Below are 13745 nucleotides of genomic sequence, written 5' to 3'. Positions count from 1 at the left end.
GGAAGGGAGGGGCTGGACTGGCAGAGGCAAGGTCTAGGCAGGAGACTTACAAGCCAGCAGCCAGTTCCTGAATCAGCCTCCTTGCCAGCCAGTGTTCCCTCTAAATTGCATAGCAGCATAGCTTCACAGATGATTAATGAGCCCCGCCCAGGCACTGAGCCCAGAGCCTCTGACTAGGTGGTGCTGATTATCACCTGTGAAACTGTGCTGCCACACAGCTTAAAGGGAACACTGCTGCCTGTCCCACCCCCACACAAGCTGCAGCCGTGTGCTCTGGAACCCCTTGTGCTTTGTGGCTGCCTGTTATTGAAACAGCCAGGTCCTATTGGACAGTTTCTGGCCAATGGGATTGTGCTGGGGGGTGGAAGCAGCTCCTAAAGCTCTTCCTCTCCCCCTCCCCCAGGAATCTCAGTTTAAAAAAAAAAAAAAAAAAAAAAAAACACACCACACGCTTGCCCCACAGCCCCATTTCTGAGCAGTGTGCAAGTGGGGTAAGGCAAGCAGGGAGCTGCCTGGGGCTCCCCACAGCATCTACAGGCTGGATCTGGTGGCTTGGAGGGCCACATTCGGTCCGCAGGTTGTATTTTGCCCAGGCCTGATCTAAACAAAGTTTATATTTTAATGCAAGAAAAGTTAAGCTGCCTGGAGTAGAGCAATTTCGATGCTCCATCAGTTGCAGCAAGAAGGAACTGTAAGCTCCAGCCCCCTCCCACCAGCTTGCCTGCCCCCATTGGCTGCGGGCTTGCTGGCCCTACCAGCCAGCTCCACTCCAAGCTGAGCTGCCAGCAACCTCTACTGCTGGGGCTCTCTAGTCCTGCAACATCTGCGCTCCTTCTGGACCACGGATGCTGCTGGACCAGAGTTCCTGACCATAGCGGTTCAACCTGTATTATAGTTCAAGAGACTAAGTATCTTACAGATATCATAATTAGGCTTCAGCAATTTAAATTTAAGTACATTTAAGCCTTAAAATCCTATCATCTCCTGAAAAATATTGCTTACCTGCATTAGTACTCAATTGGGTGTCCTGGGAAAAGTTTTCATGGCCATCAGAACTAGACTGAAGTGAAGAAGATGGGGCTGTTCTATTTCGTTTTTTATTATGTTTCCTTTCGGCTAACTGCCAGTCATCTTCATCATCCTCACTTTCACTCAAGTCATCAAACCCAAAGTATTTAATTTTATAATTGGAGCTTCCAGAACTTTTAGAGCCTCCTTCATCTCCCCCACCCTCATCATGATCTTCAAACCCAAAAAACTCCAGTTTGACATCCTTTTTGGATTTTGTATTGCTAGGTCGAAACCTGGTTGTCGTCTTAGTAGTAGCAATGTCTGCTTTCTTTCTTAGACGTCCAGCCTCTCCCAAGTCTGTAGGAGCTGCTGTAGTGAATTCATCAATACGTTCCATTGTATCCTGTATAGTAACATTACAAACTGACAAGCAAGATGGATGGAGAACAGTGTAGTCTCTAGTACGCCCAACTGTTCCTCTAAAACTGGTCTCACTATTCAAAACAGCTTTTCTTCCTGGGTTCAGACTATCATTATTTGATTCATTATTTACTTTGGGTAGCGACTGACTACTGCCATCCATTAGCTTATCAAAATTTGTTGACCCCTGTTTTGCTTTGTTGGATCTACAATATGTCCTACAGTTGCTTGGCCTAAGAACTGTTTGCACAAGTTCTTCACTAATGGCTTCCTTTGAATCTTCCATATCATCTTTATCAAACTCTTCATCCTTGTTCTTAATTTCTGAGAAATGTTCACTGTCAAAATCTAACACATACTCTCCAGTTGTGGAGTCTTCGACTTCATCCTCCCATTCATACAAATGAGTTCTTAATGGCCCCTTAATCTGAGACATGTCTGATGGAGAGTCTGAGCTTTTCCCAATACGGAAGTCCCAAGAGTCAAGTGAGTCCTTGGTTTCTATGTTGTACCCAGAAAGGTCTGTGGCTTCAGCATTAGTTTTATTACTGTCTTCGGCATTCTTGTAGATGAAGTGACTGTTCTTCTCATTATCTTCACTAAAATTCTGTATTTTATCTACAAAAGAAAGAGGGAACTTATTAATACCCAAGCAATACAAATAGAGGCACATTATAACCATCAATGCCAATATATCAAGTCAAACTATGACTTATATCTGTGGAACACAGGGAATCTAATGGTCAGAAGAACAAAAACAATGTGTTAATACCAATGAAATTATACTAAAATTACTAATTTGTGAGAATTCAAAGCAAACTTAAGATTTAGAAAATACTGCAGATCTTCATAGATTTGTTTTCTGAGCTTAGGGACCTGGCAGACAGCAGGTATCATGTCCTCACACTTAGCTGAGGAGTACCATTCATAAAGAGAGGAAGAAAGAGCCCCAGTAAAGCAACTGAACAAGAGGACCTGAAAGACCCCTACGATAGCTGTCAAAGGTTAGAAGCATGTTGCTATAAAGAACTAAGCCATCCTTCCTAGTTGTTGAGGATACAGAAAGTTCTCCTCTAATACTTGGATACAAGTTACAACTCACTCAAGGGTGACAATCTACACTTTTGAGTTATTAAAATTCATATTCAAAGAAAAAATTTACATTATACAGCTCCAGTTCCCAAACTGCAACTTCTGCTTTTATACAGCTGTCAAAAGTTATTGCCTGAACAGCACAATACATAAGGATAAAAGAAGGGTACATAATAGGGATATAAAAGAGTTAAAAAGGTAACTATGTAACCGTTAAAAATCTTAGTTACGCATGCTTCAGACTCTGCAATATTAAGCTTAAACAAGCTTTATACTAGGGATGTTAAGCAAGTATAATTAAGTAACTGTAACGGTCGAAAATTTCAGCAGTTACACAAGGAGCAGAGGTTGGCTCCCCAGGAGCCAGTGCAGGCAGAGAGATGGCTTCTAAGTCAGCTCCCCACGTCAACTCCTACCTGCTGCCCTGCATTGCTGCCTCTGACACAAAGGCAGCAGTGAGGGGGGCAGGGAGGGAGGGAGGGGAGGAATGGAGGGAGGCAGGGTAGCGAGGCCCCAGTAGCTGTGGGAGGGCAGAGAGGCAGGGAGTTAGCTGCACCCAGAAAGGGGAGGGGAGGGGGAGAGAAGGGGGGGAGACCTGAGAGGCCAGGTCTGGCATGACCCCTGGCCCTCCCCAACAGCTGGGTCTGGTGCAGCTCCAGCCTAGGTTTATTGGTTAATCTTCTTGACTACTCACATTTCTCCCCCCACCCCTTTTCTGCCTCTGATACAAAAGCAGCAGGGGGTGGGGGAAAAGAGAGAAACAGGAGCTGCTGCTGGGCCCTCTCCCCCCGACCCCCACTGCTGCCTCTATCCTATGGGACCCCCCGCAGACAAGGGCTACTGTCGGGGACAGGCCTCTGTCCACTGCTGGCCCAAGCTCACTGTGGACAGAGGCTGCACCGCAGGGAGCTTGGACCCCTCCTGGACAGGGGTTCCTGCTGGATCAGCCTGGGCTGCCACAGACAGAGGTTACTTCGCAACAGCATTCCTCCCATCCCCCGCTGCAGCGGCCTCTGTCCACGGGGAGCTCGGATCCCTACAAACAGGAGCTGCTGCCCAGTGTGGAGCAGCAGGCAGCGGGTCTGAGGAGTGCTGGTTTTTTGACTTGCTCCCTTCTGGCATCTCGTGCTGATGTCTTTGATAAACTGGCCGCCAAGCCCTGCCCCTATAGAAAAGTCCAGTAACCAATAAGATTTCATGCTGTTACTTGACTATTCTATTACCCGCTATCCAACCCATTATCTAGTGACCAAGAACTACTGACCATAATCTTGTAATTTAGTGAAATTCCTTTTCTTACGAGTTGGTGCCCAGAATGAGCAGATATGAAAAATCTCCCTTTGTGCCCTAGTTGATACAATTCCAGCTGAATGGGATTCTTATACATCTAGGCTGCATCTAGACTGGCATGATTTTCCACAAATGCTTTCAACGGAAAAGTTTTTCCATTAAAAGCATTTGCAGAAAAGAGCATCTAGATTGGCTCAGATGCTTTTACACAAGAGCACTTTTTGCAGAAAAGCATCCCTGTCAATTTAGATGCGGTTTTGCGCAAGAAAGCCCCGATGGCCATTGGGGCTTTTTTGCACAAAACAGTCCTCTCCCCTGTCTACACTGGCCTTCTTGTGCAAATACATTTGCGCAAGAGGGCTTATCCCTGAGCGGGAGCATGATAGTATTTGCGCAAGAACACTGACAACCTTACATTAGATCATCAGTGTTCTTGCGCAAATTCAAGCGGCCAGTTTAGACATAGCCATAGAGTTTGTGCTAAAGCTCTATGCCCTCTGGTGAGACAAATTTCCCTATTTAACTGGAAGAAAAACTATGTAGCACTTTAAAGACTAACAAGATGGTTTAATAGGTGATGAGCTTTCGTGGGCCAGACCCACTTCCTCAGATCATATTCTGGAAGAGAACTGGCATGACCATATCTACCAAAGGAATACAATGAAAAGAGTGAACACATTATTAAATTGACAAATCTCATTTAGTACAGAAGGTGGAATGAGGGAGAGGAAGGGAGGGAGGGAATAGCTATTTATGAGTCAGTGAATGGTTAATCAGGGATAAGTGGGGAAGCTATCTTTGTAATGGTTAAGGTAATTAGCATCTTTGTTAAGGCCCGTTCATAAAGTGTCAAATTTAAGCATGAAAAAGTTCTAAAGTTTTCCTCTAATCTGGTGTTAAAGTCTCTTTGAAATAAGATGCATGTAGGTAGGTAGGTCGTTAAGATTATGTCCAGGTAGGCTGAAATGAAAAGCAACTGGTTTTTCTTTGTGAAGATGTCCGATTTAACTGCTAAATAGACAAATAGACAAAAGGTTCATTGATGAAAGACAACATTATCTGACAAACTACAGTATTAATAAAGGGGAAATGGTTAACATAGCTGCAATAGGAACACTGGCTAATACTTTCAGATGTGAGAGCCTAAATCCATATTCAGCCCCCAGATTATCACAAGTGATGCATAGTAAGGTGCAACAGAGGTCTATACAGTTTCTTTTTTGATTTAAGATGTAGGATTATGAAAGGAACAAAGCTGTAAAGTATAAAATGAGCAGAGGACACCCAGCTCTGTCCTCATGATATCTGACTCAGCAAGAACAGTGACATTTACTACCTGACTTACAAATCATTTGAGCAATAACTGGCTGTGACTTAAATCAAAGAAGAAAACAGTACCCGGTTAGATGAAGAAAGCCGCTGGGATACAGTAGCAAGGAAACATGCAGTGCATGGATGCGGTTAAACCCTGGATTTTAGACCGCTACTGTGGTCAGCAGTACCTTTTTCCATTTTGTGTCTGAGCAACACAAATACTTCATATTTCTAGTCTAGATATATGAATTTCAGCAGGTACACATTTACACCATGATGGTGGAGGGGGAAGGAGAAGACAGGGCCAGTGCTTGCAGGGAGCCAGAGATAGCAGGTAGGGAAGTGGCAGGGAGGGAGGCAGCTCAGCCCAGGCTCATCAGCTAACTGTTTACTCATTTACACTGTCACATCCCTAGTCTAGAGCAAGACTTTGTCACACTGAAACATTAAATTTCTGCAATGTTCTCTACATGGGAATCATCTTGGGATCATTCAGAAGCTGAAGCAAATGCAAAATGCTACACCCCACTTAAATTGTGAATTTTTAAACTAAACCAGTGCTCCAAATTCACACTGACTTCCAATAAGCAACTGTGGCCACCTATGAAAATTCAAGTCTCTCTCCATGACCTACTGCCACAGTTAAAATAAGCATAGGCTCTCAGCCTCCATCCTAGTATTAAAGGGAATTCCTCAAAATGGTTCAATTCCATGTTGGTGCACTAGAGAACTGGGATGCCAACTAAGATGCCTAGACAGCACTGAATCCCCTTTTTCCTGGTTTTGCTTAGTTCTGCCCTCATGGCTCCTCTAGCAAGGCCACACTTTGCTGCAAACACAGACATTGAGGTCAGCTCAAAGAGCTGACTCCAACGGCCAGCTCATACACCCTCTCCTTAAGGCAAAAAACCACAAGTTTTTGCAAGATTAGAAAGGCAAAGGCACAAAATGAGCTCAAACTAACTACGGGAATAAAGGGAAACAAGAAGACTTTTTATAAATACATTAGAAGCAAGAGGAAGACCAAGAACAAGGTAGGCCCACTGCTCAGTGAGGAGGGAGAAACAGTAACAGGAAACTTGGAAATGGCAGAGATGCTCAATGGCTTCTTTGTTTCGGTCTTCACCGAGAAGTCTGAAGAAATGCCCAACATAGTGAATGCTAGTGGGAAGGGGGGAGGTTTAGAACATGAAATAAAAAAAAGAACAAGTTAAAAATACCTAGAAAAGTTAGATGCCTGCAAGTCACCAGGTCCTGATGAAATGTGTCCCAGAATACTCAAGGAGCTGATAGAGGAGGTATCTGAGCCTCTAGCTATCATCTTTGGAAAATCATGGGAGACACGAGAGATTCCAGAAGACTGGAAAAGGGAAAATATAGTGTCCATTTATAAAAAGGGAAATAAGAACAACCCAGGAAACTACAGACCAGTTAGTTTAACTTCTGTGCCAGGGAAGATAATGGAGCAAGTAATTAAGGAAATCATCTGTAAACACTTGGAAGGTGGCAAGGTGATAGGGAACAGCCAGCATGGATTTGTAAAGAATAAATCATGTCAAACCAATCTGATAGCTTTCTTTGATAGGATAACGAGTCTTGTGGATAAGGGAGAAGCGGTGGATATAGTATACCTAGACTTTACTAAGGCGTTTGATACAGTCTCGCATGATATTCTTATCAGTAAACTAGGCAAATACAACTTAGATGGGGCTACTATAAGGTGGGTGCCTAACTGGCTGGATAACCGTACTCAGAGAGTAGTTATTAATGGTTCACAATCCTGCTGGAAAGGTATAACAAGTGGGGTTTCGCAGGGGTCTGTGTTGGGACCGGCTCTGATCAATATCTTCATCAATGATTTAGATATTGGCATAGAAAGCACGCTTATTAAGTTTGCAGATCATGCCAAGATGGGAGGGGTTGCGACTGCTCTGGAGGATAGGGTCATAATTCAAAATGATCTGGATAAATTGGAGAAATGGTCTGAGGTAAATAGGATGAAGTTTAATAAAGACAAATGTAAAGTGCTCCACTTAGGAAGGAACAATCAGTTTCACACATACAGAATGGGAAGCGACTGTCAAGGAAAGGATCTAGGGGTTATAGTGGACCACAAGCTAAATATGAGTCAGCATTGTGATGCTGTTGCAAAAAAAGCAAACATGATTCTGGGATGCATTAACAGGTGTGTTGTGAGCAAGGCACGAGAAGTCATTCTTCTGCTCTACTCTGCGCTGGTTAGGCCTCAGTTCTGGGCACTGCATTTCAAGAAAGATGTTAAGAAATTGGAGAGGGTCCAGAGAAGAGCAACAAGAATGATTAAAGGTCTAGAGAACGTGACCTATGAAGGAAGGCTGAAAGAACTGGGTTTTAGTTTAGAAAAGAGAAAACTGAGGGGGACATGATAGCCGTTTTCAGGTATCTAAAAGGGTGACATAAGGAGGAGGGAGAAAACTTGTTCATCTTGGCCTCTGAGGATAGAGCAAGAAGCAATAGGCTTAAACTGCAGCAAGGGAGCTTTAGATTGGACATTAGGAAAAAGTTCCTAACTGTCAGGGTGGTTAAACACTGGAATAAATTGCCCAGGGAGGTTGTGGAATCTCCATCTCTGGAGATATTTAAGAGTAGGTTAGATAAATGTCTATCAGGGATGGTTTAGACAGTATTTGGTCCTGCCATGAGGGCAGGGGACTGGACTCCATGACCTCTCAAGGTCCCTTCCAGTCCTAGTATTCTATGATTCTAAGTTATCTGAAGTTCATCTGCTTCCTCTATGGCAGGAGTAGGCAGCAAGCTGCATGCAGTTTGCCAGGATTAGTGCTTGCTGGGCTGCAGGCATTTTTTTTGCCCGTGTCTCCACAGATACGACTATTAGCAGCATCTGCTGGCCACAATTCAGTGTTCCCAGTCAATGGAAGCTGCAAGAAGCGGTATCCCGGTCTATACCGCTTCCCACAGCACCCATTGGCTGGCAACAGTGATTCACAGCCAATAGGAGCTATAAGTACCTACATATGTGCAGGTAAATCAAGTGGCAGTGGCCAGAGCTAACCTTGGCAAAGTGAGTCCAGCTCATGGACCCCTTATTGCCTAGCCTTCCTGGTAAAGAAAGGTATTCACAGCCTCTGGTCCCTTCCCCCATTAGAAATTACATAAACTGGGCTATTTTATAAAATAAGAAATAATTTTCTGAACTAAGACAACCTTTTGTTTTAAGTAAAGTGGTAGCAAACAGATCAAAGTAGATTACTAAGAAAATAATACAAAGCACACAATCTAAGGAAAATACACCAAAAAACTGGTTATGAATAATTTTTCCTCCCAAGATATTATTTCAAGTGAAGTCCACAAGCCAGAGGTCTTTTTTGACCTGGGCCAAGCAATTCTCCCCCACTCCTCACCGCTTTTAGTTACAGTCCTTTTGTTTCCAGGTGTTTCCAACTATCTCTTTGGCATGGGAAGGCAGTGGTAAATTAAGCTGAAGAAAACTGTTCTCTTCCCCTAGCTTATATAAAATTTCTATGCAGTGGGAAACCTTTGAATATCCCCCACCCTCTTGTGAAAAAGTACAGAATTCATGATGGATTCCAGCATCAGGTAAACAGATAACCTGGCTTTGTAGCTCCCTAGAGTCCATGAGACAGTAGCAGAATGGCATGGCTACACGATGGCCAGCCTTTGCACAATCAATTATCCAGTGATGGGCCATCAAAGCCATGTCTGGATTTTCCACTGTTGTCCTGAAGTATTAGCAGGGGAGGTAAGCAGAAAATATGAAGTTTCAGATACACAGGTTAATATTCCTAACTTTATCTATAAAAAAGATACATGCATATAAATGAGATAATCATTCACTAAACAACAACCTTTCCAATTATATGTTATGAGCCACCTTGCATAAAACATCTCAGTTATATTCATATCATAAGCATATTTTCATAAAGCATATGGAATATTATGTCACTTCTCTAAATGAAGCATCTGTCATGTTCACTGCAACTTGAACAGAAATGTTAGCTACCAATCTCCAAGCGCTCCAAGTTCCTTTTTGAGGGAGTTAGTCCTTGAACACTAAGAATTTGGATTTTGTGAAATCGTATTTTGTTAACAGCACCTACTAGTTTGCAATTATAAATTGAAGGTTTATGGATGAAAAAAAATCTTCCTCCTTAGAAAGTGACAGTATTTAGAACCCTTGCCCAATGGAACCTCCAAAGCTACAGATTATATGCACTCAGGAGTTTGGAGCAGTGACTGAACAGTTCAATATATTACTTCTGAACCCCTCCTACGGTAGAGCAGGAGTAAGCCAAATCCTACAGGCTGGCTCTGTAATAGCTTTATGTACTGGAAGGACCATCCTATGAGGGCTAGTGGACGGGAAAACATCCAGAGGTCTATATAGCCTATCATGGATCCCTGTGTGTTGCATTTAAGGCTCAGCAGCCACCCTCAGCAACAGCTCGATATTTCCTATACCTCATAAGATCAGTGTCAATGCCTTATCAGCAAAGAGAATTATATGCCCATGGATACCTGTGACCCTGACTCAGTTTCTTCCCATAGTACCAGATGGTATTGCCTAGAAGGGGAAGGTCAGTGAAGTTACATACAGAACTGGAATTCACAACACAGGGATTCTATGGGCCAACAGTGCAAGTATGAAGGATCAACGGGATGGGAGGTAACCTCCCCGCTCCTCCCTGGCACGCGCGCACACACACACACACACACACACACACGCATTAGTCCCTTGGGTAACGGATGGATCCAAAACTTCCTAGAGTATCAGTCCAAACTAACACCCCCCTGGAAAAGCACTGGCTCATCTGGAACACTAGACTCCACCACTTAGAAAATACATTCAAGTGCCACTAGTGGTGCCTACAGTATTCGGGGTGAATATTCCAGGTTGTAGATGGGATAAGGCAATATCCTCTTTTCAGAGAGGGAGTTTCCTTTCTCCAATAAGAGGTTGTACTCTGCACACAGGGTGATTTTCCCACAAGATCTCCCAACTAACCAATCCATAATATCCTTTTGTATCTGCAGATTTAACAACTGGAGCCTGAAATCTTCAGTCCTTCCTTCCAACAGGACTAGGCTTTTTGATACTCCTATACAGGTATGGACAGGAACACTTCCTACAGGTCAACAGATGTCAGACAACAGCTGAGTGTACTTGGGGAATTTGAGGTCCAGCATGACTTATCAGTATTTTTGTCTGGACACAAAGAAAAAAAAATCAGTTTCCTCATTCAATGGTGCTATTCCAATCTGCAGCAGATGTGAAAGTGACTCATATCATCCCCTATGTGCGCCTGAGAACATCATGACAGTTGATAGGATACATTCAGTAAATGACTTAGTCAGTTGTCTTCTCTAATGTGAGGAGCTAAATGCAGCCTGTTATGAAGGACTATATATCAATCTCCTTGAATCTCCCTGAACCAAAAAATTTGCTATTATTTGATCTGGTGTGCATTTTTCTTCTAAATCTGTTGAAGTATTCCTTTCACTGTGAAACCATAAGTCTAAGTTTGAGAGTGATGGCCAGAGGACTGTTTGCCTTAAAATAAAATGTAAAAGGTCACTTAGTCCCTCTTGCAATGTTTGATGAACAGCCAGCGGTACTTTTGCTTATATTTAAGTCTTCTGCTTTTCAAAATTGAAGCCTTGAGCGTCTGAACTAGCATATTAGAAACTACTAGCGGTCCTCAGTTTGGAGCCAAGTATGCATCTGTTGCAAATAGATAGCCAATGCTGTCAGTTTTGTCCTTTTGGTTTCATTTAGGCATTTCACTTATTACATTCTCAACTGCCAGAAAGAAAGGAATGCACAGCTCATTTCTTGATTTCAAAGCAATCATTTTGCCCCGGATGATCCTTCAGCACTGCCTGTTCGTCCATCTGTCTTCGTGTTCTCCCTAGAGTGCAAATGAGTAATGAAGGCTAAAACAAATGACAAAATACAGCCAGTTCTCAATTCCCAGGCTCTTCCTTCCCTTACAGATAGGGAATGTGCCCCTACTTTCATTGATGAAGAACTTAAGGAACACAATAAGAATCTTTTTACTTTTCTTGTGGTCATGTAGTGACAACACTTAAGTTGATCCAGAGCTCTTTGATTTGTTCAAGACCAATATTTCCTCTTCTACATTATAGGTGGAATCTTTCAATGGATGAGCTGGAGAATCTAGACCAAAGCTAGGCTTGGTAGAATTAATTTAGATATATAATTTCAACAATGTATGTTTAAGCATTTTGCAAATTACAGATAGTATTCACAGGTGTGGGAACTTAAGGGAAGGTCAGACAATTTAGTAACAGGAGATTCAAAAAAGTTGAAGGTTTTTTTTAAATCATTTCAACACCAAACTGACAACACTAGGTTAAAATATACAAAGTAAATATCCTTAAATCCAACCCCAAAGTGTATTTCTCATATTGCTCCTGTAAATTTCAATAATCATAAATGGAAATATTCTCTTTGGTTTATGTGTGGTGAGAAAGGGGGAGGAAGTGTGTTAAATTGATGATTACCTACATTTCCTGATACAAATCTACTCCTTCCAAGCCAAATTAGAGCACCTTTTATGGAACTGTCTCACTTGCTTCCAGGCTAAAAGGCTACAAGGCACCTCATGGCAGCTGAAAGGTTTGATGGAGCTATGGAATTCTCAGTAAAGCGGTTATCAATAAGCAAAGGTACGGAAGGCTCTTCCAGAAAACAGCATCCTTGACTCCATAGGGTGATACTGCTGAAAGCATCCCTGATATCCCAGTTTAATTATTAAAATTACATAATTTAATTAGTTAACCACTGGTAGGAGCAGGGCAGTGCGGAATCTTACTAGGATGGTGGGCAGGCATAGCAATGCAGCTGGGGCCAGGGCCGATGCAGCGCCACAAAGTCTAGGGTTTTACCTATCCCCACCGAGGCCCGCTCCGGTGTGGCTGGGGTCTGGATCCTGCTGCTGTCGAGGAGTTGCTGAGATTCTACCTGCCCCTGCCAGGGCCAGGGTGGTGAAGTTGCTGGGGCTGCTGCAGCATGGCCAGAACACTGTGGCACAGCCAACAACGTGGCCTCACCTGCCACGCTGACCAGGCCAACTGACAGGAACATGGCCAATGTGGTTGGAAGTAAGCATTCCAGGAAGCCTAATACTTACCGGTTAATCTTTTATATCCCTAAACCCCAATGGCTGGTTCTATGTGGCAGATGAGCCTCTAGTGCTCTCATAATACTACTAGCACTACTGCTTCTCACTCTCTCTCAAGCAATAGGACATGCCCTGCTCTGGGGAGAAAAATCCGCCACCTGACTAGTTAGCCTGACACTGCATCTCCACTGAAAGCGGGACCAGTCCTCTCCTGCTGCAGGAAAGATCAGGACCTGCCACTCCTCCTGTGTCTAGACTATTTAATTTGAATGTAAGACATGCCATCTGCCCCTTCTATATGTTGCCACAAAAGTGCTCGTTAAGCACAACATCCTGAACAAGATGTGGAGTATAAGAAAAGGAGTTCCCCTCAACTCACAAAATTTCTTGCATCAAAGTCCATAAGAAGTGTCCTTCATTTAAACTGCATAGTGACAACTAAGCCGCAGCTAATCCCATTTATTGGTTAACCAGTTAAGTGTGGGGCAGTGGACAGCAGCAGTGCTCTATGCTGGCAAGAGGTATAACTCTGTATGGCAGCCCTGAGCCTCAGCACAGAGCTGTTGGGCAGCTGGGCAGCCAGCCACACAGTTTCAGAACTTAGGTTCAAGTTCCTGCTTGTTAAATGGTAACTAGCAAAAGGAGTAGGGGGAGGGGAGATGATTTATGCCCTTTATATAGGGATGTGAGAGATTTAATCATTAGAAAAATCATATCTCAGCTTTCTTGGAAGACTATAATAGCTAAAGTATGTAAAATACGTTCAAAAATATAACAAACTGCAAAAAAAAAAAGTCATGGCAGTTACATGCACTGCAGGCTCTGCACTATAAAGCTTAAATAAGTGTTATACTGCAAAGCCTGCAACAAATCCTCCCTGGGAGAAGGGTCAGCTGTCCCTGTCAGCCTTGCTCCCAGCCTCACCAGTCCCTGCTCCTGCTCCTCTCCCTTTGAAATGTACAAGAGCGGACAGCTCTTGTACATTTCAAAGGGAGAAGAACAGCAGAATAGCGAGCACCCCCTTATCAACTAATCAAGTAATCGATGGAATTTCCATCGACTACTTGATTAATTGAAATTTAAGATCACTAAAGACAAACAGCAGAATGGGAGAGGGAGGTGGATGAACAGGGCCTTTTTTCAAAAGAGGTAGCCTGCAAAGAATATTTAACGCACACAGGTCTGAACGAGAAGTTTTCTCCTTTTTATCTAAAACAGACAACCATGTTCCAACTACATAGGTTTCCATGTTTTCTTTTCATCCTTAGGATTTTCCTATTTTCTGTTCTTGTGATATCTATTTTTTCAAATACAGGTTGCAGAACACTCTTTAAGAGGTACTTTGGAGAAGAATTAAGAAGCATCATTAATCAGGAAGGAAGCTAGGACCAAATCCATTCCAACAAGCTATCCTAAGACGCATTACTAAAAGTGTATTCAATATCAACATACTAT

General features: G+C 43.1%; 1 protein-coding gene across 3 annotated transcripts in view; it reads right to left on the bottom strand.

The window, feature by feature from the left end:
• Window positions 1-13745, bottom strand: part of WAPL (WAPL cohesin release factor) — a 131981-nt gene that overhangs the window by 71860 nt on the left and 46376 nt on the right. For all 3 annotated transcript variants that reach the window (XM_075934835.1, XM_075934833.1, XM_075934834.1), the window contains exon 3: window positions 1003-2049. In XM_075934835.1, coding sequence (XP_075790950.1) covers window positions 1003-2049 — 1047 coding nt within the window. The remainder of the gene's footprint in view (window positions 1-1002; window positions 2050-13745) is intronic.

The sequence above is a fragment of the Pelodiscus sinensis genome, chromosome 8 (genome assembly GCF_049634645.1).
Source record: "Pelodiscus sinensis isolate JC-2024 chromosome 8, ASM4963464v1, whole genome shotgun sequence".
In the NCBI taxonomy this organism is placed as follows: Eukaryota; Metazoa; Chordata; order Testudines; family Trionychidae; genus Pelodiscus; species Pelodiscus sinensis.
This window is presented reverse-complemented; position numbering and strand designations above follow the sequence as displayed.